The sequence below is a fragment of the Asterias amurensis genome, chromosome 5 (genome assembly GCF_032118995.1).
Source record: "Asterias amurensis chromosome 5, ASM3211899v1".
Classification (NCBI taxonomy): Eukaryota; Metazoa; Echinodermata; class Asteroidea; order Forcipulatida; family Asteriidae; genus Asterias; species Asterias amurensis.
In genome coordinates this window covers 27,614,526-27,641,057 of record NC_092652.1, presented here as the reverse complement: position 1 = coordinate 27,641,057, position 26,532 = coordinate 27,614,526, and the positions used below count along the sequence as shown (strand labels likewise).

Sequence of the window (26,532 nt, the reverse complement as noted above, 5' to 3'; positions counted from 1 at the left end):
TTATTTGAAAATCTGCACAAAAGCTTGTGTAGTTTATGTTTTGAAAATTAATTCCTATCAACGAAAATAACAAAACCAGGAATCCCCTTCAGTTAAGTTTTTTTGTTAAGCTTGGTAACCCCCTTTGAACAAATGGATCTGTCTTACCTTGAATTGTTGTGCGTGGAGCAAACATTCTAGATCTTTCTTGGTTGTCTGCCTCAAGCAAGTGGACCGTCTCGGAGAACCCAGCCGTGTCTTGTCTAAATATAACGACCAGGACTAGCTATGGCGTCGTTTCCATGCAACTCTTTGCTGTTGCTGACAACTTTGATAGCAGTATTGGTGTCGTGTGATGGACGTAAGTATTTCAAGAGACTTGTACTTTTGTTATCTCGGTCGGGCTGTTTTAGTGGCGTAGACCCAATCTCCATCATGCTTGTATATCATCATGTTCTTTGTTTACATTCAAGTCTTCAGCAAATGCCTCCATCTTTTATTTGTTAGTGTTGTAACAAACAGTAATGTGTTGATATGAATGCATGAGTCTGTTTTATCAGGTTGCTCCAATTGCCACGAACGTGCCAACAGTTGAAACCACACTCCACATAATAGAGTAAAAGAAAACTCATTTGTGTTTGAACAAGGTTTACTCACTGGGCTCTTTCATGGCTCATGACTCTTTTGTAGTACATGACAAATTGTTGGCTCTGTCCCATATTCCATCTGACAGCACCCCATCTTAACGACAGTGGACACTATTGGTAATTGTCAAAGATCAGTCTTCTCACTTGGTTTATCTCAATATATACATAAAATAACAAACCTGTGAAAATTTGAGCTCAATCGGTCATCGAAGTTGAGAGATAATAATGAAAGAAAAAACACCCTTGTCACCCACGAAGTTGTGTGCGTTTAGATTGTTGATTTCGGGACATCAAGTCCTAAATCAGAGGTCTCAAAATCAAAATAATGGAAAATTACTTCTTTCTCCAAAACTGTGTCACTTCAGAGGGAGCCGTTTCTCACAATATTTTATACCACCAACCTGTCCCCATTACTCGTCACCAAGTAAGGTTTTATGCTAATAATAATTATTTTGAGAAATTACCAATAGTGTCCACTGCCTTGAAAGTGCTGATGGGCTGACGTAAACAATGACACACATGCATTGGATAATTCCTCTTACCTGCATGCAAGTGGACTTACGCAGTTGCGTAAAATTTCGTAAAATCGGCTGCTGGTGATACATTCCCAGGAAACCTCTTCCTGTTTCATGTGTTTAATACAAAGATTCCATTCACCAAATATTTATGTTGCTCTTTTGTGTAATTTCATTCCAAATAATCATTGTAAAAACTTGCCTTGTACTGAAAAATAGGGCTCAGTTGCAACACTATTCAATCTTAATTTGGTTTGAAAAGATGGTTTACATACTATGATACAAAGAGCTATCTTGTATGTATGTGTGATTAGGCACTTTGTGCAGACTGCTCCCATCATGTATCAAAAATCCCAAGCGAGAGTTTGTAGAAGCTCATCGACCTATCCAAGAATTCTTGGAAGAGACCAGTGGGACTGAGAAGAAAAAAAAGTGGTGCTTATAACGAAACAATTCAAGCATAACAGTTTTGAAAAATGTGTTGCTTCAAATTTGTAAGCATTTTTGGCTTAAAACACAGCTAGCACAGAAAGTTTACGCATATGTGACTGTAAGCTCAAAACTCTTCGGTAAGCAGAGTCATGACATTGGGCCCTGCTCTGAATTATATGCATTTGTTAGAAATCCCTTTTGCTAATATAAACTTGACCCTACCAAGGAGAGAGTAGAGAATCAAAGCTTGGTATGGTCAGAGTGTATGAGTATACGCCATAAATTACTTCTGCTTCTGGTTCTGAGCCAACTCCTTGGGTTATAGGTGCTGAAACAGCATTTTATGGCCACGGTTAAAAATATTTGTGTTTATCGGATGATGTTAAAGACACTGGACACTATTGATAATTGTCAAAGACCAGTCTTTATCAACATATGCATAAAATAAATAAAAATTGTGAACATTTGAGCTCAATTGGTCGTCGAAGTTGCAAAATAATGAAAGAAAAAACACGCTTGTCACACGAAGTTGTGTGCTTCGAGACCTCAAAATCTAATTCTGAGGTCTCGAAATCAAATTTGTGGAAAAGCTTCTTACTCAAAAAACTACTTTACTTTAGAGGGAGCCATCTCACAATGTTTTATAATATCAACATCTCTCCATTGCTCGTAACCAAGTAAGGTCTGATGCTAATAATTATTTTGTGTAAATACCAATAGTGTCCACTGCCTTTAAGTGATATATTGACATTTCCATTTCAGAATCATTTTTAAAAATGAATCTGAAAACAAATTCTCTGAGAGTATTTTTGACATTCAAAAAAACCCCAAATTTCTGAGCTATACCACAACCCATTGTAAATGTAAAAATACTTTGATGTATCAATCACAGCTCTGCTTTTTTTCTCGGAGAAGATAACAAGATACCAAGTTATACTCAATTCGGTGTTTTAAACATGTGTGCCATTTTTCATGTCAGTTGTTCCTGAAATTGTACATGGTTTACTACTTGCCAACCTCTTAACACTGTAAGGTCATTTCTGAAAGCCCCTGGTGTTAGGTAATTGGATTACTGAATACCAAGGACATCTCCTTAAACTTATTAATGTCCCAGGTGGTTCAAGTGTAGGATTTGACATATCATTACATCCAAGGTGAAAAGAAAACCAATTGCAAATAGATTTTGTAATGTTAACTTTTCGTTATTTACTCCCAGGGGAATAATAAAGCAAAAGTATAATAGTTTGTGTTTTGTTTTGGAAAATCATTGAAATTCAGGAATGCACTAAAAAACGAACCCTATTCAAGAATTAGACTCAGTTAAATGTTGTCATTAAAAGTAAAAGTTAACCTTTTTTTTCATTAGAGCCATTGATACTCTGTGAAAAACCATTCACTCAAAAAAATCTATTTTTTAATGTTTGGGGCCAAAAATCTGACATAACATCTTTAACAAAGTTCACACTGGAATGGTTTAAAACAAAATGGCTTTTCACACACTTTTAATGTGAGATACTAGAAGTTAGAAACTTTTTCCCCACTTTAATAAGTACTCTGTCTATTTGAAAATGAGTACATTACAAAACTTGATTTGACCTTGGAACCCTTATTGGAGTGGTTTGTGGTTTAAAAATAACACAGACAGCCCGTCTGAAAAAAAGTACGTCTCTACTGAAGAAACTTTGGCTTGTAAGAAACCAGACTTTGTTTTTGCAAGGTACACAATAATGTGAGATAAAGTCTGCACTGATAGAAGCATCCTGCTGTCCAGTAAATTGATTATCTAGTTTTGTAAATGGCCTTTCCCCAGGCTCGTCACCTGGGTTGTCATGTCTGGTTGTGTTGCTATGGTTATTTTACCTCTGACCATTGGATCTCTGTGTGATGTTTATTTAGTTTAAAATGTTTTATTGTATAGGGTGTTGTGGTGTTCTAACTTGAGGTTGGTGTGTCTTGCTGTGTACTAGTTTCCCGTCCACATATTTTGTTTCCCCCTCAAGGACACGCAGCAACTGTTTTATGAAGTTTTAACTGAACAGTTCAGCAGGAAAAAAATAAAGAATTTCAAAATTGTATCAAATTATTGACTTGAAATAGCTTGACATTCCCACTGTGATAACCTATATATTGAATACAATGATGTTGCTGAAACTCCTAAAACATAATAGGATCATGCTGTTTGTACTTCACTCTCTACAAAAATTCTCACAATGTTCAGTCAGACTAGCATTTTCATCGGTTTAGAACTTGTATTATTGCCATCAAGAGATTTCCTCCCATTTAAAGAAAAACATCATTAAATAAAGAAATTTGTTAGAACTTGAATAAATAGAAGGTCTCTGTAATGACAGCCATTTGATTGTGAGCCAAATCAGGAACACTGTAATATGAAGTGGTTTAGTGTGGGGTACTATATTCAAAATAATTATTGGCATAAAACCTTTCTTGGTGACGAGTAATGGGGAGACGTTGATGGTATAAAACATTGTGAGAAACAGCTCCCTATGAAGTGCCATAGTTTTCGAGAAAGAAGTAATTTTCCACGAATTTGATTTTGAGACCTCAGATTTAGAAATTGAGGTCTCGAAATCAACCATCTAAATGCACACAACTTCGTGTGACAATTAGGTGTTTTTTCTTTCATTATTATCTCGCAACTTCGATGACCGATTGAGCTCAAATTTTCACAGGTTTGTTATTTTATGCATATGTTGAGATACACCAACTGTGAAGGCTAGTCTTTGACAATTACCAATAGTGTCCACTGCCTTTAAGCTCTTGTTTGTCAGAGTGGGGGATAATGGCATTGTGGGGTCAACAAGATATTTGACAACCATTGCTTTACTCTTCTGATGCGAAGAGTCACCTTGATAACATTCTCTTTATCAAACAGGTCCTACCGCACCAGACTTCACCAGTTACGTTACATCACCTACTAATACTATAACATTCTCTTTATCAAACAGGTCCTACCGCACCTGACTTCACCAGCTACTTTATATCACCTACTAACACTATAACATTCTCTTTATCAAACAGGTCCTACCGCACCTGACTTCACCAGCTACTTTATATCACCTACTAACACTATAACATTCTCTTTATCAAACAGGTCCTACCGCACCTGACTTCACCAGTTACGTTACATCACCTACTAATACTATAACATTCTCTTTCTCAAACAGGTCCTACCGCACCTGACTTCACCAGCTACTTTATATCACCTACTAACACTATAACATTCTCTTTATCAAACAGGTCCTACCGCACCTGACTTCACCAGTTACGTTACATCACCTACTAATACTATAACATTCTCTTTCTCAAACAGGTCCTAATGCACCAGACTTCACCAGTTACTTCACATCACCGACTAACCTAAGAGTTGAATGGACTCCAGGAACTGATGATGGAGGAGGAACTGTTAATGGATACAGGCTTCATTACAGACTGGGGTCAAAGGGCAAGATGGTCAAACTCAAGATCCCTGACTCACCATTAATTTATGATATTACAGGTAAAGTGATCCGCTCATTTGCATAATATGTTGATAATAGTTTATGCAAAATATAATTTTGCTCCATTATGTCTAAGATTCAACACAAGGATCTATAAGGCATTTATAGAGTGTTCGCCACAGCGATAAATCCAAATAAAGAAAATGCTCTTTTTTCCATTAGCATGATTTTGTTCTGTGTCTCAAACTTTTTATACACTACATAAAATATCAGTCGTGTCAGCAAAACAAAAAAATAGGAGTATTCACCGACACACGGTTGAATCACATGAGTCCTGTGAACAAAAGAAACAAAAGAATGAATTGTGTTAACTGGATTCACAAGACACAGAGACTGATTATTGAGATCAATCTTTCATGTTTCACAGTACTTGTTCAAATAAAAACAGTTTAATTCATGTTAAACTTTGTCAGAAATTTGTCTGTATTTTTGATTCTTGTAAAAACAACGTTGGTCCAGTCAACACTTTGAGCTTTGTGATCTTGTAGATTTTCCCTCAAACTCGAGCCCTGTGCCAAACATAAAACTTGATTGATACTTTTGGGGTTGGTAGTGTAACAGAGCATACATTCCCTAAGTAACATTTTGTAAGGAAACATTTAGTAAATAAGTAGCACTTAAAAAGTTCAAAAGAGATTAATATTTCCTTCTTGTATTAGTGTTATTATGATGATTATGTTTGTTTTCTAGGTCTCCAGAATTGTGGTGATTATTTTGTAAGGATGGCAACAACTACAACTACTGGTTTGAGTCGCTACAGTAGCTTTGCATCTGCAGAGAGTAAGTAACCTTTGTGCAGTAAGCATCTTTTCAAATTTATGGGATTTATCATCTTTTATTTCACTTATCAACTGATTATTTTTTTCTTCAAATTTACAGTCCATTTTTTTAAGTGGTGTTGGTTAAGTCTTAAATGAAAATTTGTATAAAACATTCAAAGTATTACAAAATATAAATCTAATAAAAAGAGAGAAGTTTTCAGAGAGCTGTAGGAGCACACTTATCATATATTTGTTTATTCGGTTTTTTTTTTTTTAACATAAATTGTTTCTGTTATTGGATAATCTAGAAGTTGCATCAGCGCCCAAGAATCTGAATGTGGTTGCACAGTCTGGCACATCAGCAATGGTAAACTGGACTCCTCCATCCAAAAGTGCTTGCATTGGTGGTTACCAGTTACAATATGGTCCCAATGAGAATAGTCTGAACACCATGACGCTACCTGCGGACTTAGACCAGTACATCCTAGGGGATTTACAGTCAGGTACCAGCTATCTGCTGACGTTAGCAGCTACTTCTACGGGTGAGGTAGGAGAGGAAGCTTATGCACAGTGGTACCAAGGTAAGATGGAAGTCATACACATTCTGAGATCACTTTCACTGCATGCCCTCTGAGTAGGATATTGGGGTGCATTCTATTCTTATCAATAAGGCATGCATGCAACTTTGCTTGGATCAGCTGATTTTCTCTTTTGTTCTCAGTTTTACCATTCAAAATTGAAAAAATACTATACAAAATCATTGATATTTGAATTGTCCTCTTTTTTGGTGAAGTTACAGTTGCATGTATGATCATTACTGTTTGACCTCTAAGGTGGTTTAGTGGAATGACTTAAATGTATAAGGTGTAATAATTGTGTGATGCCATGTTTCTTTTGGTAAGTACTTGGTGACTTCTCTGATGTGACAACTTTTAGATATAAGAAATTCTAAATAGTAAACTTGCGAGAACAACCATGTGTCTTATTTTGAGGGAGTGTTGGCTCTAAAAAAGAGCCTGTGTGGTTTTGCCTATCGAACATATACTCTGCTCGTCTTCAGGAGAATTTTTTAGATCTGGTTTTGCTTCATCATGTAACCTTACTTTTCTAGTTGACACCTAAAGGACTAAAACAGATACTGAGATAGGTTACCAGACTACAACACTGGAACTATGTATCAAGACCTGAGTGATCGCATCAATGGTGTGCATTTTTGTGTACATTTTTTAACAAACACATACTAGGTGTTTGAATGAAGCAATGTGTAAACATAAACTATAATCGTTAACAGAGGTTATTGTGTCCAATCAGCACCAGAAAGTTCATCTAAAGTACCTCCAATACCAAGAAGGATTCGAAGCAGCCAGTCTGACACAGAGATAGTGGTAACTTGGGAACCTCCATCAGATACAAGTATTCCAATTGAAGGATACACCCTGACGTATGGAGAAGGAGTTGCTTCTGAGCACCAACGAAGATTCACAAGTACTCAAACTGAGTTTACCATCACGGATCTTATCCCTGATACTTCATATGTACTCAGTCTGAGAGCATTTAACCAAGCTGGTGAAGGGAAGGCATTGGTTTTAGAAGCCTCAACAGTGCCAAGCAGTAAGTTAATCGTCAGCTATTTCCTTGCAATCTGAACTTTGACTCAAAAAGAAGATCTTTGTTTCTTACTGAAAGCTTTTAAAGCACAGTACACATTCATAATCTGAACATACATCCTCGGGGATAAACTAGAATTTACCCTTTGGGCTGTTTTAGTTCTTCAATTCAATTCAATTCAAAAATGGTATATTAAAACATGTATCGCAGTTAAAACTGAACACATGCTAACATGAAATATGTTTAAAAAATACATCAAATAGAAATTAACAATAAGGAGATAAACAAGAAAATGTTCTCTGTATGGAAAGGATCTTACATTGTGTTAACAGTCAATGACAGTCAATGACAGTCAATGTTTCAGCGTAACAACTATAGTGAAGTGAGTGTCAAATCAGTTCATTACAATGACCTTGGTGTTAAAAAATACTACATTTTTTCAGTGCCAGGAAGTGTGGTTCCTCCAATACCACTAGGCATTCAAAGCAGTCAGTCCGACACAGAGATTGTGGTAACTTGGCAAGCCCCGTCTGATGCAAGTATTGAAGGATACACCCTGTCCTATGGAGTAGGAGCTCCGACTGAGTACCAAGAACGATTCCCAAGTACTCAAACTGAGTTTACCATCACCGATCTCATTCCTGATACTGCATATGTACTCAGTCTGAAAGCATTTAATCAAGTTGGTGAGGGGCCGGCGTTGTATTTAGAGGCCTCAACAGTGCAACAAAGTAAGTCACCTGATTACACTTTCAAGCAGCATGCTTCATCATCAATTTTCATCATTGCTTAGTTGCCAAAATTAGTGTCTCAATTTAGTGCTGTCCTTTATCATCAAAGTACCATCTTTCAGTCTCAGTTTAGTACCTAGCTCATTCACAATTATTTCATCATCATCTCTTACAGGTCAAAATTATAGTCTTATCATCAAGTAATACTGCTCTCCATCATCAAGCTAGTAACTAGCTCCATTCATCAGTTAAGTTAGTACTCTCCGTCATCTTTCACCTTCATGATAGTATCATCTTTTGTCGTCAAGGGAATACCATCTCTCATCTTCATGTTAGTATCAAGGTAGTACCATCCCTCATATGCAATGTAGTACCATCTTCAGGTGTCACGGAAGTACCCCACTTCATCTCATTTTCATGAGATAGTCCTCTCCTTCATGATTGCGTCTAATGCCATCATGCATCATCAAGTTCAACAACTTCAACCCAACTTCATCATCATATTCATAAGCCAGCCATCTACTTTATCATGAAGTTAGCACCATCATTCATTGTCAAATGAGTACTATCTTGAATTGGCAAGTTAGCACCCAGCTCCTTCATGTCCATCAGTAAGCTCTCTCCATCGTCATGCTAGATGGCCCACCACATCATCAAGTACCCAGCTTCATCATTATACTCATTAGAATATTCACCTCCTTCGTGATAGAGTCAGTATCATCTCTCATTGTCTCATAAGTACTTTCTTTCATTGGCAAGTAAGCACCCATCTCCATCGTATTCATCAGTTGTGTCTCTTCTTCAAGGTGTTAAACAGCCTACCATCTCTTATCATCAAGTACCAACCTCCAGCATCATATTTTGAGTTAGTCGTCTCTTTCATAAAGTTGGTAACATCTTCCATCTTCAATTTTATTATGGCAAAGAGTCGAGTGATTGAAGCAGTGTAATAAGGCACTGAACAGGTACAAGATGCATGGGCCCAGAGCCAAGAGGAACGATGAGTACGCAGGCATGCCTGTGCAGTTGGAGCAACCTGTCTGGAAAGACGACCAGAATGTCTCGATAAGCTGTGTTTGATTCACTGTCTCTTCTATTGTTACTCTCTAGTCTCATTTGTTAATTGACATACAGTCATCTTCACATCAGTTGCCTTATTTAACAACTTATCTTTTTCCATCAGTTGGCAATTGCCATAGTTACTGCTTTCCATTAGTTGCCATATATTATTATTTGCCTATTTCCATCAGTTGCCTGTTTCCATAATTCCTTTTCCCATAATTTACCTTCTTTCCATCAGTTGCATTTTTCCATAATTCCCTTTTTTTATCAGTTGCCTTTATCCCTCAGTTCCCTTTTTCTATCAGTTGCAATTTCCACTCAGTTGCCTTTTTCCATCAGTCGCCTTTTTTCATCAGTTGTTTTTTTCCATAATTCCCTTTTTTCCCACCAGTTACTTTTTCCAATCACAAATATCCCATGACTTTCAACTCCAATGTTTTTTATGCGTTTACTTGAACAACATTAATGTTACCTAACATTCTAACCTGGTCAGAAGCCAAATATGCCTCATAATTTCAGTCTAGACAGTCAATTACAATGTAATCCTTTTTCACAACTTCCAAAAGATGTCTCCAGCAGACCGAAACTAATTTGCGTGACCCATTCTTCCATTCTGTGGTTGATTTGGGAAAGTTTTTTACAGGCCCAATTTCATCGCTATGCTCAAGTGCTTAACAATTTCCTGCATAGCAAAAATGAGAAGGATACCAGTCACTGAATGGCATATGTGACATGATGTTTTGGATGGTAATCCTAAGTTGCTAAGCATTGCTGTTTGTGCTTAGATAATTTTAGGAGTTACACATGACTTTTTTAAAGTGAACAAGAAATTGTATTTTGGCTGGTAACCTTATTCTGGCTTAAAGCAGCCCAGATTATAAAAACAATGAAAAGATTCATGTGTAAAAATTTAAAATGAGAGTCTTGTTCTATTTCATCCTAAATGGACTACAACAATGAATCCTTGAATTGCTGAGTATTCACAGTGTGATGATAGATGAAATAAAATGTGACTTCAAAATTGTAATTTGTCCATCAGGGAATTTAACAATTACTATGTGAAAAGGAGACAAACAAATATTCTTGTCGGCGTTTACAACAACAACAACAACAATATTTTGCACACTTTTTTTGTAATGAACTGTCTTGTGCAACTTACTTAACTCATCATATTTTCTTTTTGTATGTGTCTAGCTGGACCACCAACTGCACCTACAAACATCCGTGCCAATCCATTGTCACCCCAGACTGCCATTATATCATGGAGTCCAACATCATCAGGTCTCACTCGGTATACCTATCTTTATGGTCCAGTTGGCTCTCCAGATAGTAAACTAACCCAAGGTCACGTTGAAGCTAGTTCCATGATGGTTGATCTAGAAGGATTAGATCCTGGTGTGGAGTATGTGATTAAGGTTTCATCGGTCAATAGTGTTGGTAAAAGTCATCCTGCTTCACTTCTATGGTCTCAACCTGGACCTGCTACACAAAGTAAGATTCTCTTTGTCTTTAGGTTTTCTTGTAAATCTTTATCAAGTTTTCTTACAATTTAGTCTACTGATGGTCAGTCACAATCATACTCATTCTGCTGAACTGAGGACCATCTTAGGTCTATAACTAAAGGGGCAAGGGAAGCATGGGGAATGTCGATAGAGCATTATGTGTGGCTTCTCCATGAGTTTAAAAAATACTGTTTCAAGAGATCTTTGCATCCCTACATCCCTTCAGTGCTTCAAGCCCAGTTTAAAAACATTTGTTTAACTGTGCTTTCTAAATCTGAGTCAATATTTCTGAATAATTGTTACCATTCATTTTCTCTAAAGTGCGCGTTGGGTGTCTTAATTGACAGATATGTGCTCGGTATAGATATATAATTATTATTATGCAATCTTGTACCTTCTTATGTTGATCAGAGCCTCCAGAGATCCCTCTACCAGCTGCTCCTGGTCAAGTCTCAGTCCAAAGCACCTCACCCCGTAGTGCAGTAATCACATGGACACGCCCTCCAGGAAGCATCCATATTGCTGGATACATTGTAGGGTTCGGACTAACTGGTGCATCACAGAGTGAACTAATGTTAAGAAGTGTTGCATCAGATCAGCTTGCTCATGAGATAGAGGGATTGAAAGTTGGTACTAAGTATAGAGCTACAGTTCAAGCGTATAATAATGATGGTGATGGGCCAGTAGCAAGGGCTGAATGGCGTCAACAAGATGTACCAGAGCAACTCAGTAAGTACATCCTATTAAAGTTTGATTAGACATGAGAATATTGTGCAAAACTGCAGTCTAGGCTTGAACTTGAATATAGTCATCTGAGAAATTTGAGTCAATCTCGGGGTCCTGTATACAAACATGAAAGTAAAATAAAGAGCACTTAGAAAAAGAGCCAAAACTCTAGAGCCAAAAGTTGTCATTAAAGATTATTATGACGTTATTATCCCCCAAGGTTTACCAACCCAACCCAGAGGTGTCTTGGCCTACAGCTCTTCACCATCCTCCATAGATATCAGCTGGATGTTATCTGAAATAACGGAACCAATCAGTGGATTTCAAGTTTCTTACGGAACTAATCCAGAAGCTGAAGAATTCCGAGTTGAAGTAGAGAGAGAATCGGATTCAGTAGAGATACAAGACTTGAAGCCTGATAGTTTATACTATCTCAAGATTTATGCAATAAATGCAGCTGGGAGGAGTGATGCAGTCAGAAGAAGTGTACAGACTTTGGGTGAGTTTATTTTGAATCCATAGCCTTGCCCTCAGGATATGTAGTTACACTCTTTGAGGCAACAGGGCCTTTCCCTCAGGCAGCCTAGTTACATGCAACTTGAAGGCAACCAACTGCAGTGCATGCTACAGGACCATTTTGGTAGCACATGAGTTTATTCTTCTTGGAGATTGCCTGGAACTGGTTGCCTTTAAATTTGCTTGTGTAATATGACCCTTAATTCTTAAGATGACAAGTCAAAGAAAATAAAATGTTTAAGATGAGAAGTGAGGAGCTTGTGGACCAAGTTGTCCCAGTGATTTCTTCGTTGCCTTTCCCCTCTACCTGCCCTGGTTCACATCCTATCTCAGATAAGAGCCTTGCATTTGGAATGGGTTTTCAGTCCCTACCTGATTGGGCGAATTTTTCCTATGTGGACATTTCTTCATCATCTCATGTTTTCATACAATTATGGATGTGTTCTAAAATAAATGAAAATATAACAAAACGTTGATAGCTTACTTGCATAGTTTTCCCACACATTCCTATAACAAAACATTCCTTACAACCCATTTGTTTAAATACGAAGTCATATTTGTGTTTCTTTATTGACAACAATTTTGTTTCTTTTATTTCCAGATTTGCCACCTGGTAAGTTTATCTTTTCATTTCTATGGGATTTTTCTTTGGGATTTAGTTTCATAAAAAGTGATAATGCCTTTTATGGGTTTTTGCGAAAAGTTTCTGTGCACACGTGTCATTTTATTATACATTTTGCTTTGTGTTATTCTACAAATTGTTTTAGAAAACTCAAACGTTTAAAAACTTTTTAAAATGGCATCAAGGAAATTTGAATAGTTAACCTTTAGAAACTATAGAGACATAGAGATATGTGAGTGTGATATGCGCTGTACAAAAATGGTTCTTTGTTGTTATTGTTTTTATTGTTTAAACTCTAAGACCATGAGCAATCTTGATCATCATTGTTGAATTCTTATGGAGTTACAAATGATTCCTGGTTTGATTTAACAATGATGGGAGACCTCTTTAGACTATTGAGCATGTATACCGTTCATCGTGCCGTTCATACTGTTCATCGTGTTATCTCGAATAACCTGGAGTTTCTGATTCAGTGTTGTTTTCACAAATAATTTGTTTTCCAAAACATTTAATTTCTTAAAGACACTGGACACTATTGGTAATTGTCAAAGACAAGTCTTCTCACTTGGTGTATCTCAACATGTGCTTTAAATAACAAACCTGTGAAAATTTGAGCTCAATTTGACATCGAAGTTGCGAAATGGTAATGAAAGAAAAAAAACACCCTTGTCACATGAAGTTGTGCGCTTTAAGAGGGTAGATTTCTAGACCTCAAATTCTAAATCTGAGGTCTCGAAATCAAATTTGTGGAAAAATACTGTCTCGTAACCTATGTTTCTTCAGAGGGAGCCATTTCTCATAATGTTTTATACTATCAACAACTCCCCATTACTCATCACCAAGTAAGGATTTATGCAAGTAATACCAAAAGTGTCCACTGCCTTTAATGCAGATATTTTCCCCTCATATTGAGATCAAATTTCTGAGGCAAAAAAAAGCGCCTTGCTGAGCCTTTATAATTTATGTATTTTTCTCAGCTCCCTGGGGAGTATGCAGCCCAGGGCTTCCATGGCTCCAAAGGTTTTTTCAAACACCACCCCAACCCTTGCAGGTACCCATTTAAACCTCTGGGTAAAGAGAAGCAAATATTTAAAAAAACATTTTGCTGAAGAACACAAGTTTCAAGGTTGGTGACTTAACCACAATAACTGGTGTCTGGTGCTAGAATAAAAAATAATAATAATAGTTGCTTCTTATGTAGCGCTCAGTTCCGTTAGTGACGCTCATGGTGCTTCAACATTATTACCCCTGGTCACTGAGCCTTAAAATCATTCTTAAACCAGCTCAGCTCCCTGGGAGTATACAGCCTGTGCCGCCATATATGTAGCGCAATCAAGGCTAATCAATCACAAGAACCAACTCTGCCCTCACAGGTACCCATTTTTCCCCTGGGTGGAGAGAAGCAATTAAAGTGAAGTGTCTTGCTCAGGGACACAAGTGTCACAACCGGGACACTCTGCTGAACAGAATTACCAGAGCTTGAATTCAGTGCTCTTATCCACTCGGCCACAACACCCATAGTGTCTGAGAAGGCTCAGACAAGACATAAAGTGAACTCTGTCCATTGGGGTCAAAATTACCAATCACAACAAGAGGCAGTCAGTAGTAAAAAGCTGAAAGAAATAAATCTATCTAAGGTGCTTGTCATACAAGTAATCTTTTTGCGGCAATTTGGAGGCAACCAGCTGTAGTTCAATCCACAGGGCCACTTTGGTCGCAGATGGGTCATTTTTTTACATTGTCTTACAATAAGCAAGCACAGTATGTGAACACTCAAATGTGAATGCCTTCTCTTCTTGGAGGTTGCCTGGAACTAGTTGCCTGTAAATTGCCTTGTGTTACATGGGCCTAAAAATGCTCTAAGCAATGGATATTACAACAGGAAAAAAGTCTGAAATATAAATGTATATATACAGAGGAGCGATGTAAGCATCAACAGCAACAGTGCACGGAGCAATTTGGCACCCTGCCCTCTGACGAGGAGGATGGGAATACAGTGTGTCCGAGAATCCTCCAAATTCTTAACTGTCTTCAGTTGCTACGGGATACCTGCATGCACGAAGATGGGTACCGGGGAAAGGTTGATACAGTTCGTGGCACGTTCCTGAGGAAATCGTGTAATAGGAACCCAAGGTCACCAGCTGCTGGGGAGGTTATTCCAGGGGTAGCTGCTCCAACAGGTAGCCCTTTATGAGGTTGAACCCCTCCAGCACCTTGCCCCTCCTCTATCTCTCCCTGATAATGGCTGACATAGTCCTTTATGGGTTACCCCCTTTATGAGGTTGACCCCTCTCCAGGACCTTGCCCACTCCTCCATCTCTCCCTGATAACGGCTCAAACAGGTAGCCCTTTACAAGGTTGACCCCCATCCAGGACCTTGCCCCCTTCTCCATCTCTCCTTGATAATGGTTCATGATGTGACAGGTTGAACCCCACTCCAACACCTTGCCTTGCCCCTCCACCCTGATGGCTGCTTATTACAAATAGCTTATATTATTAAGTTTTAATGTGATAGTTTATTGTTGGTTGTTTTCTTTTGCAAATTTCAGTATCTGTTTATGTTTTCTGAGTTCATTTGAATCCGTAGAGAGGGATAAAACATTTTCTTCTGTACAAAGTTTGCAAAGATTTTTGCAAGAGCCACTCCTAAAATGGTCTACTCATAGGCTAACAGTACATTGTTTTAATTTCATAGTCACAAATCACCCTTGTTTATTAAGCAAACAGAACTTTGTTTTTTTAAGATACTGGAAGTTGTAAAGCTTGAGTGTTGGCTTAGCTTTGTTTGACCATGGAGGAAGGAAGAGAAGGAGTTCAAACTCCTTCTCTTCTTTCCACCATGGTTTGACCTTGCTGTTTAATCCATGGTTTGACCTTGCTGTTTAATCAATTGTCTGCTGTGTTAAATCCTCTTAATGGAGTCAATTCGGGTAGTTTACTTGCCATAAATAAAGAGACTTACAAACTAACAAACATTGGGAAGATGAAGCAGAATTGCTATAATTCATTTTGGAATATAGGGTCATACATTGGAAAATAAGTAGGGTGAACTTTTTCCCAAAACCGGTACTTGTCGTGAAGATGAAGATGGAAGTAAGCATCCTGTGAAATTATTTCATCTGAATCGCACTTTTGATTAGAAATCACGAAAAGTATGTCAACAAATTTGAGTCTCCAAAGGTTTTCATTGAGCAATAGTTGGAAAATTCCAACTCTCTTGATGTTACAGTTTTTTGTAGTATTCTTTCAACTGAAATTTTCACAGGTGGCTTTTATTGTATCTTTGTTGTTTTCGATTTGAAATCAGCATTACATTAGAAACAAAAAACCAAGATGACCCTACCTTTAAATTAAAATACAATCATTACTGGGTGACCCCTACTTAACCCTACCCAAACTTAACCACTATGGTATAGACTTGTCAATGTTTTAAGACAGGTGAACCCTGATTTAATGTGGTTTGACAGTCCTTTTTGTAAGGGAAGTTTTTTGTCTGCTTTTACTAATATGCTCTGGTTGTGTGAATTCATTTTTGGACAGGCCATCATCAAAAGTTTAATATTTGTGTTAAACAGTCTGGAAGATATAGAAACAAATGTACCTACACCAGGCATTTGGATAAATAACATTTAATCATATTTAAAAAACTAAAAATACCATTTCCAGAAACAGGTTTTTGATAACTGTTTATGGGAGGCACTTCTGCTTAAAAGTATCATCAAAATATGTCAACATTTGTGTGGGTTAATTTGTTGTGGTATCGGAGTTTTTGGTGGGTGGGTTGATCCGGACTAATGATGGATAAACTTATCACTGTGTGTGACTAAAGTTCACAACTTGATTATGTCATGTATTTCATGTTTGACTGGAAATTCACGTTCCAAACAGCTTGTAATTGCTGTGTAATCACTGTGTATGACAAGAGTTGTGTGCTCAAAACACTTAATTCAGTTATCACTGTGTGTGACACTTCCCAGCTAAAGTTAGCACAATACGTGTTGTATGACAAGTTAATCATTTAAATGGGAGAATATAGGTTTTCTCGGTCAAATTCGGCAAATGAGCAGTCAATTACATACGCATTAAAACTGTTTTGCCTCTCCAGTCGTTACTGCGTTTCAAATTCAGAATTCGGCCATTCAATTTCATCTTAAGTCGAGTCAAATTCCTTTAGCATTCTGTTCAATTTAGCATATCGTCATTCTTTTTCGTGAAAAACATGCCTCAAGAACCGCTGCGTATTTGAATGCTGCTTTGATGAATTGTTAAATTGAATGTTTATTTTGTTAAATCGAATGACGCAACATTACATATGGCTTATCATAAAACGAAATTGAATGACTCTTTTCAGTAGCATTCGATTTCGCGCGAAATAGAATAGCTTGATAGTTAAATTGGCTGCTCTTTTTCCGAAATTGGCCGAGAAAACCTATAGTTGTGGTTGATGTTTTCCAATTGACTAATCATTATAAGCAGAAGGAATGTGCTAGCTTTGCATTATTATGACTAGATCTTGATTCTTGATTCATGCTATAACTGAACCAATGATATGTCTTGATTCTTGATTCATGCTATAACTGAACCAATGATATATCTTGATTCTTGATTCATGCTATAACTGAGCCAATGATATATCTTGATTCTTGATTCATGCTATAACTGAGCCAATGATATATCTTGATTCTTGATTCATGCTATAACTGAACCAATGATATATCTTGATTCTTGATTCATGCTATAACTGAGCCAATGATATGAGTCTTTGCAGTTTTGAGGCAATTAAGCCACAGATTTGCAAAAGAAAAGTAGCTAACTGAAAAAGTGCTCTTGCAGATTGTTTAGGCTGCAGAAAGTGTAATATTTTACTTCTGGCATTTTTTTAAATATTTTTTTTAAATTAATTTGTTTAGGGATTTTAATGGCTTTATTACCCAAAGTTCATGATAATCTCTTCAATTTTGTTTTGCCAAGTATGGTTTAAAATGCTGCGATACTGCTTGTACAAAACCTAATACTTAGAGAAGCATGCTCCTTATATAGCATGAATGGATAATGTGTAATATTTATGTAACTTAACAGTTATAAAGAAAGGACTAGTATTGTAATTAATAGTTATTAATAAATCAGCATTATTTACACTAATTAACTAAGTAAAAATAACTAATAATATTAATTAAATTAATGTCCTATTCTAGAATAGCATACTGTTCCTCTCCTCTGTATTAAGGAAACCAATTCAATCAAATGAACACTTAAAATGTTTGCTCACCATGGTTACTTAACATACATAAAACACTTGAATGACTAAAGAATTGGGAGAGATTCATCAATCAGGAGACACTAAGTATCCAACAGTTTGATTGTTTCCTTGATTGGCTGAAAGTATATAGCAGGGCCCAATGTCGGGGAGCTGCATAAGCAGAAATTACTGCTTAAAAATCTTCTATGCATAAGCATCTTCTAAGCATAGTTAACCCTGTCCTGTTAAGCATAATGTTGTTGTGCTAATAGCTACTTTTTATGCTTCATGAGCTCTATGAAGTTAGAGCCAGGTTTTAATCTGGTTTGTAACAAGTCCAAAATATGCAAGAAAAACTGAGTACCTCCCAAAACGTTCTTCTAACTGGTCTTCCTGGAATTATTTACACAGAAGTGATTGAACCTCCAGTTAACTTGCAAACTACAATCGTGGATACATCAACAATTCGTCTTTCATGGACTGATTCCAGCTTAGGACATTCACAGGTTGTGAATGATAACCGCTTCTACAATATCCAATATGGAGTTGCTGGAGAGGAGAGGTGAGAAACGATTAAAGAATATTAATCTCTTAGTCTAGTTTGTAAGACGTCTGCTCTGGAATTGCATCTGGAAGTCTACATAAATAACCTTTCTGAATCATTATCGGTTGACAGGGAATTTCTACTTTAATTGTTTTGTTTGACTTCAGGAAGCTTAACGAACGTACTCGAGACACAAGTTACGAGATTGACTTTTTTTCTACTTTATTTATTTGACTTCAGGAAGCTTAACGAACGGACTCGAGACACAAGTTACGAGATTGACTTATTTTCTACTTTATTTATTTGACTTCAGGAAGCTTAACGAACGTACTCGAGACACAAGTTACGAGATTGACTTATTTCTGCTTTATTTATTTGACTTCAGGAAGCTTAACGAACGTACTCGAGACACAAGTTATGAGATTGACTTATTTCTACTTTATTAATTTGACTTCAGGAAGCTTAACGAACGTACTCGAGACACAAGTCATGAGATTGACTTATTTTCTACTTTATTTATTTGACTTCAGGAAGCTTAACGAACGTACTCGAGACACAAGTTACGAGATTGACTTATTTCTACTTTATTTATTTGACTTCAGGAAGCTTAATGAACGTACTCGAGACACAAGTTATGAGATTGACTTATTTCTACTTTATTTATTTGACTTCAGGAAGCTTAACGAACGTACTCGAGACACAAGTTATGAGATTGACTTATTTCTACTTTATTTATTTGACTTCAGGAAGCTAAACGAACGTACTCGAGACACAAGTTATGAGATTGATGATCTTCTACCTGGTGTTTCATATGAGTTTACAGTTCAGCTCATATTGGATCCACAACGAAGGAGTGCTCTTAGTGAACCAGTTGTTGATGCAACCAGGGATCCAGGTAATGAGTTTTGCACTTTCTTACTTTAGTCAAAAGGAGGGACTGAGACACTTCAAAACTAAGAAGTTGGGACTTCTTCTCAGTAAACTACTTAATTTGTGTTATATAAGTTCATCCAAAGATGGGGTTAGGGTTGTTTGATTAAATGAACAGAAAAAAGCATTTCATGTAATGAACCAGTAAACACAAATTCTATTCTATGGGTTCTATGTATCAATGACTGTTGCAAATTAATGTAAATAAGAAAATACCTATAGCCAATGTGAATAAAATCACTTCTGAGAAAAATAGTGGCCTTTGAAGAACCAGACTTTGTTCTGGACATTTCATAAATGTTACTCTGTCTTTAGGAGAATGCTAGACAGGTCTGCCTATTGTATTTCTTATTGCACCATATGCTTCCATGCTTTAACTCCTAACTAATGTTTATTTTTAAATATTGTAATTTTATCAGCACAAGGTGGAACCCCAAACCGATTTACCGTCCTTCAAGTTACAGTTTCTAGTCCAACTACTGCTAAAGCTGTATTAAACTGGTTACCACCACCAGAGACAGGATCACCAAAGAGTAAGTTCACATTTTATACAACTCAGTTTTCTGTTTTTCCCCCCAATTTCTTTAGGCTAGTGTGTTTCATCCATTTTGTTGTTGTTCTCGTTTGGCTAGAGTTTCATTAAGTTTTTGTTTGGCTTCTGGCTTAACAGCTGAGGCTAATTTTGTCAGCCTCTGTAGGTTTGTTTTCAATCTTTTTTCTTTGTCAGACAGATGCATACTTGAGAAAGACATGACAAGACAAGTGCTGTATTGTTTAAACCTTGGACAGATTGTAACCGTTCAAGTTGTTGTATGACCAATATACTGGTAATGATGGTTATATCTAACCCTATTTCTGTCTCCACCCAAACAGACTACATTGTAGAATACACAGACGCTGAAAACTTCCGTGACCCATCCACTGTATGGGAACGCATGACCATCCCTGGTACCCAGCTCTCGGCAGTCATTGACGATTTAACATCTGATCAGGAGTACCATGCGAGAGTAACAGCTCAGATTAGTTCATCTGAGATGGGTCCATTGATGGCTTCACCAGCAACCTTCACTACCCCCGTCATCCCGCCATCTCGTAGGTTTACAATTTCTCTTCATTTTGATTTCCATCCTCTTAGGTTTCCCAAGTATCATCTGAAGTTTCTAAAGAAAGGGAAGTCTTATCAGTTTTACATACTTAGTCTCAGAGCCTTTACACATGTACACAATTGGTAAAAGTGAGATGGTAGAACACACCAATTAAGGACAGCCTGGAATCAAAAACAGCAACAGAGAGTAAACAAAACTCAACAATTTCAGATGTTTAAAGAGAAAATTTACACAAATCTAAGACATCATGCAGCTGCTATTCCCTGATATACCCTTTAATGGATTTACATACTAGGGGCATTCAGGTTTTGCCTTTCATTTTCCATTTCCAATGATTTTAGTTCCCTCATGTATCTTTTCCTAGTCTCCTTTCTGATTTTTCATTTCATTTCCATTAACTTTCCTTTCCCTCTGGTTAGAGTATTTCTCTTTCTCCTTTCTTTTTTATCTTGCATTCAGCTAATGTTGATAAACCATGTGATGAGACTGAAGAACAAGGAGTAACACGTAGAGTTAACTTCTTATGGGATGGCGTTGTAGATGGAGCACAGCGCCCTCCATTGTATGGAATCCCAATACCGTATTGTGACGATGAATACAGTGTGGAAGAATGCCATGGGCTCTTGTGAGTATGATTTTATTTGGCAACAGGCTGGCTCAATAATGTATTCCCTGTCTGTTACACCTGTGGACCCCGGTTCAAATGCTAGACCACAGCCGAACATGTGGATTGCAGGTTTTCAGTCTGGTTTTCACAAACTACTTGGGGCTTTTCCTAACAAATCTAAAACATTGCTTCATCATCATTTCGCTGTAATTAGACATGTACCATATCTTTAAATTTTACTCCTACAATGGCACCCAAGGGGCAGATAGTAGCCATGTGTGATACACTCGGTACATTCTCCAAAATCCATTACTCCATCATCCACAGACCAATTAATTCTTATCCAGTGACCAATAGGTACTACTTGTGTAGTTTAATATTCATGCAGCAGTAGGTTACACAACTCAATTGAAATAATGTAAACAATATGAGTAGGATTTGAAACTTTGCATGGTGGAAATACGATATAGAAAGGTTTGCGGTAACACCATGTAATGACTATCTCTAATGAGTTGGGGTGGTTCTGAAAAGAACCATTGATTTCAACTCAACTTTTCGATCAGTATGCTCTGATCATCTTCTGGAGAAAGCTGGACTCTTTAAAAATATGATTGATTGATTTCTGATTTGTTATCTTTATAGCTGCTTCTGCATACCAGGAAAGAAGCCCCCAGCTCTCAGACAACCAAAGTGCTGTAAGTCGATATCAAAAATGATGTTGTGGTTGAACAAAGAAAAATTGATTTGAGTGAAAGTTGAACTTTTGACTCTGGATTGATATGCCGTTACTGAGCCATGTAGCCCTAATGTTGGCATCTCCCTATTTCGTAATATTTTTGCTTCAGATGAAATACTCCATGATGTTCCAAGTGTTATTTACTGTCACTTCATTTTGTAGCTTTAGTTCATGTATGACATGATTTTAAAGACCCCATATCATTCTTGTAACTGCAAACAAACCATGCCTGTTACAGACCTTTCTTATGCAACGTGACAGCCCAAGTCTTTGCCAACCGAGTTTGGAAAACTATGTTAAGCCATCATTAAAAGCACAAACAGATAGCTACAGTTGTACGAATTTTACACAAATTAAAAAATAGTCTCCAATTTGTTGGGAACAAAGCAACCAACCATGGGCGATTGTTTAGTTGACAGCTTGCAGAAAACAAAATCTCTAAACATGATTGAGTGTTCTACTAGCAATCGACTGTCCCTGCCAACCAGTATGGTTAGATGAATAATGGAAAGGTTTATATTCTTGTTTATTTCTACCTGTAGCTGCTACTGTACCACCATGTCGTCGTGAATACACCCTAGCAAGACAAGCTCTAGATGAAGCTCGTCTGAATGGTATGCCTGCTATGAGTGCTATGTTACCTCATTGCAGAGACGATGGCTACTATCATCCTAAACAGTGCTCAGGAACTATGTATGTAGACATTTATTATCAAATCCTATTGAGCTTCTTGAAAACAACAAATGTTGCGAAGCATGACAAAACTAGGCTTTCTAGAATAAGGTTACCAGACAAAATAGCAAGTCGCAATGTATCCTTTGTGATCAGTATCCTGGTGAGTTTTAACATGCCTCTATGAATCAAAAAAGTACCAAACAGTCATTAAGTGTCTGGGTAAGAGTAAATATGTGTGTCAAACTTGCTGGAAGTGTCTCCCTGAATGACATCAAACTTGCCATAAAAAAGAGATTTTCGTCATGACTCGAGTAACCCGCCCCTCAAGCAGGTAACTTGGGTCTGTGCGTGCCCACAACAATGACGTCAGAGCTACCTGAAGTCACTGGGGGTCAGACTTGAGTAGACACAGGAAAAATTATCAAATAAAAATTTCACTAGAACTAAAACAGAGAAAATGTTTGTTCAATCGAACGTCACCTGTAGTAATAATTTTGTCTTGATGTTGAGTTTGATGAGTAGCACTGTAATGTTAACTTGAGACTTTGCTGTGTAATTATTTTATCAGTTGTTACTGCGTGACTGAGAATGGAGCTCATACTGGTCAAGAACGTCCAATGTGGGAAGCAGCCAGGTTGCGATGTTGTAAGTCGATTTCTGATCTAACTCTGTTCATTAAAAAAAAAAAAACAGACAATCATCACTCTGACAATCTAATGAAACATTTTACAAGACGTTATCATGCAAAGACATTGTTCGTGTCTCACCCACACACGTTTCACCTAAAATGCACACTGCAGCGTAATACACTAGAAGTCTTTGCACATCAACAAGTTCTTATAGGATGATTGTATACAACATATGAATTGGTCCAATTGCCTCCTTCAAGTCTTTGCAGCCTTTCATAAAATAATGGTAATTATAGTTGCTCAATTGCCTGAGTTGATTCAATGCTTTGTAAAACTGTTCTTATATCTCATCACAATTGTAGCTTTAAAAAAGTTTGTTGTAAATATTTTCTGTTTCTAGAAATAACGCCATGAGATATTTGCGGATTGAATGAAGCTAGCTGCCAGAGTTTAAGATTGAATGGGCATTCGCTTACAGCTAAGTAAACCATAAGTATGTCACGTAGATAAGCGTAGATCGGCTGTAGAATCAGAAAGTTTTGCATTTTTGGTTTGTTTTCTTTCCTGCAGACTAAAGCCTGTTACGAATGTTAATGTCATAAATTTACAAGGCTTTGCATTCTCAAGAAGTATGAATCAGGTTTAAGTTCAATGCAGCCTCAGTTCCATTGATTAAACTTTGCTGAATTTCACTGAATACTTTTCCCAAGGAAAAAATCCTAGAAAATCACTTTTTTTTTCTTATATGTATTTTAATAAAAAGTGCCTTAACCACAAATCTTGCCTGAATTTGACTATTTACTTTTGACAACTTAAGCATTTTGTATTTTCATTTCATAAACTTGAAGTGACAAATTAAAATTTGTATACAGTTTTAATCTCATTTTCAGAAATAATCAATACATACCGTTGTGTCTTTGTGAGTTCCTCAAAAAATCACTGAGCTGTGATATTGTTGTTTAACATTTGGCAAACAATTTTCTTATAAGGAATGTAGTTTTAGAATGTGATTCAAAACCATCAGAGTAATGTTTTACACATTATGTATTTCCCTACGGATTGTTCTTGGCCATACTGCTCCAGATTTCAGCAGTATCTCAAAAAATGTACCACCTTTTAACGTGTATATCTACATTTTTATAAGTAAAAACCACAACAAATTTACCATCGACTGATGGTTTAGAGCAGATGTATTACACACAAACTTTTATTCCATACTTTTTATACGCATCTATCATGTTTCCATTTAGCATACATTTTTTTGTTGAGGTACATAGTGTAGCTAAGTGCTTGGTTTTGATATCTTTGATAGTTTTATTGGTACTATGTAACTAAGAATTGTGATAATTCCAGAGTGTTTAATGTTTAGTGAGTTGAACATTGTAGTGTGCTTTTAATAATTGGCTATGTCTGAAGTGATGTTACATTAGTGGGCAAACTATCATCAAATGGTTCATACGTGTTTTACATTCACATCTAGTCATAATGCAGTATTCCATCATGGCTTGTTCCATCGTTCAAAAATTGTCTTGATTCTGAAGATAAAAACATAGTCACTAACCATCTAACCAATGTCGTATCATTTATACTGAGCTTGCTGTACCAAATGATTTATTATAAGCAAATGTAATCGATAGTACCTATGTATAATACTCAATAATTTTACTACAAAATCTTTTGCATCTGAACAAAATAACATCCAAACTTTTTATATATTTTATACAAACGTAATAAATGGCGCATGATAGCGTTGTGCCAGTGGTATCAATTAAAACAAAATGGCGCTTGAAAGCAGATTTGAGTTTTGCCTTTTCTGTTTACCGTTGCACCCTTGGAAATGGCACCAACAACACTAGTCCTTCGAAATAGTGTTGCCATGTTACAAACAACTGCACGCGTCTTAACTGCTAAACAGCGACTATGTTACTTTCTCCTATAAACGGACTGTTTAAGAATCAGGTGACGAAAAAGTAAATTCTCAAAGTATCTCAATTTAATAAAACAATTTAAAATATGAGTCATGTATTATTCACTTGGCTTTGCTTTCAGCTAAAGTGAAAACAAATCTTCTTTTTGAAAAGCCATTTTCTTAGTCACATATGTCAAATCGTATTTGTGTGTCCTTACTGGTGTACAATTTACACCTAAATTCATCATCACAATAATCTTAGTTTGTGTCATATTGGGAGTCAATGTCCCTGTCTGTTTTAGGCAACACAGCATTTACATAGTGTGAGTTGACTTCCAAAATGGGGCACAAAGCAGCAGTAGAAGTCAAGGGTGTATGACGCTGACGCAAGGGCTGGATAATTTTCCCTATCCTGCCACCACTTTTTCACTCATTTTTACAAAAAGGGATATCTCATTGAGGTAATTTAGACACAAAATTATTTCATGTCGAATGAAAAAGTGGTTGCATGTTACGGAAACTTTCCTCAAGGATTCAATTTGTTCAACATATACACACATTAAAATTAAATTATGATCCCCTTAACATATCTATACATACATTGCTATGAACAACTATTGGAGGGAATTTCACTCAGGGGTGTGTTTGAACGACCCTAACATGAAACATGTTTGAGCTTTGGTCATTGGTTGAGCGTTTTTGCATGTACGGTTGACCCGCAGTGACAAGGTTGTTCTAACCAAACATTAAACCGATTTGTTGGCTCGGTTACTACAGTTGTTTTCAAGATGGTGGACTCTAAAAACTTCACCAAATTTCAATCCAGTTTTATTTAAAATGAAATACCCTGAAGCATAGGATTAGATAATGTTGATAACATTACAAAGATTGTAATAAAATGAAAGCTGTTTATTTAAAGAACATGAAATTTCAAGAGATCTCAAACGTTAAGAACAATTCCTGTTTATCGACCCGTTTGAGTGTAGCTCTTGGTTTTGTTTCGATCAGTGAACTTTATGTCAGAAACTTGTTTTCGGTAATGGTTGCTAAAATGCACCCCTGAAGTCTGCCTGGGATGTCTCCCCTGGCTTCACTCCCTATGTCTCCCTGGGTAGTTAGTGGAACTATGTTCCTGCTTGGTAGGTGGGTCTCGTCTTCATACCCTGATGCTTGATCTAGCCTTATCCAAGATGTCTTTACGCATTCTAGGGTAGTTGGGGTGACTCGCTAGGACCTTGTGACTGATGTCAATAGCGTCTACAAAACGCTTGGCCTTTAAATAGTTGAAGGCTAGCTTGTATCCTGCAGGCAAAATGGAACCAATATTTAAGAATTTAGGCTTCCCGGGTCGATTGTAAACTGGGGATGAATCTCTGGCTGTACAACAGGTTAAGTTCTTGTTTTTAAGGGGTTTCCTAGGATGCATTATTTCAAATGAAATAAATTGCAAAACATACAAAAGGAGTACTAATTTTCGTTGACCCATACATCAATGTGTGTTGGCGCTCTCTGTGCTTTCCCGAGCTTTGTGAACAAAA

The 26,532-nt window shown here is 36.9% G+C and overlaps 2 protein-coding genes across 7 annotated transcripts in view; one reads left to right on the top strand and one right to left on the bottom strand.

Moving 5' to 3' along the window:
- Positions 1-175: 175 nt before the first annotated feature.
- LOC139937840 (neogenin-like) lies at positions 176-24,864 on the top strand. Of its 3 annotated transcripts, XM_071933182.1 has the most exons (20): positions 176-340; positions 4,905-5,090; positions 5,782-5,871; positions 6,161-6,433; positions 7,164-7,463; positions 7,904-8,191; positions 10,448-10,744; positions 11,167-11,484; positions 11,702-11,980; positions 12,599-12,610; positions 14,536-14,799; positions 18,270-18,420; positions 19,149-19,297; positions 19,752-19,865; positions 20,206-20,424; positions 20,898-21,063; positions 21,688-21,740; positions 22,324-22,474; positions 23,025-23,101; positions 23,486-24,864. In XM_071933182.1, coding segments are annotated over exons 1-20 (3,462 nt in total). In that variant the 5' UTR covers positions 176-267; the 3' UTR covers positions 23,488-24,864. The 3 variants fall into 3 exon arrangements, with proteins under 3 accessions (XP_071789283.1, XP_071789284.1, XP_071789285.1); XM_071933183.1 differs by lacking the exon at positions 14,536-14,799; XM_071933184.1 differs by lacking the exons at positions 7,164-7,463; positions 7,904-8,191.
- LOC139937839 (tetratricopeptide repeat protein 21B-like) overlaps positions 24,275-26,532 on the bottom strand; it is a 23,391-nt gene continuing 21,133 nt past the window's right edge. For all 4 annotated transcript variants that reach the window (XM_071933177.1, XM_071933179.1, XM_071933180.1 and 1 more), the window contains one exon: positions 24,275-26,296. In XM_071933177.1, the coding sequence (XP_071789278.1) occupies positions 26,151-26,296 (146 nt within the window). In that variant the 3' untranslated portion in view covers positions 24,275-26,150. The remainder of the gene's footprint in view (positions 26,297-26,532) is intronic.

What these genes read in the sequence shown, in the direction of transcription:
- LOC139937840 (XM_071933182.1), top strand. Translation starts at nt 268, where the DNA reads ATGGCGTCGTTTCCATGCAACTCTTTGCTGTTGCTGACAACTTTGATA. An exon ending in AGCCTCAACAGTGCCAAGCA is followed by an intron (nt 7,464 to 7,903) that starts GTAAGTTAATCG and finishes ACATTTTTTCAG; the next exon opens with TGCCAGGAAGTGTGGTTCCT. An exon ending in AGGGGTAGCTGCTCCAACAG is followed by an intron (nt 14,800 to 18,269) that starts GTAGCCCTTTAT and finishes TTATTTACACAG; the next exon opens with AAGTGATTGAACCTCCAGTT.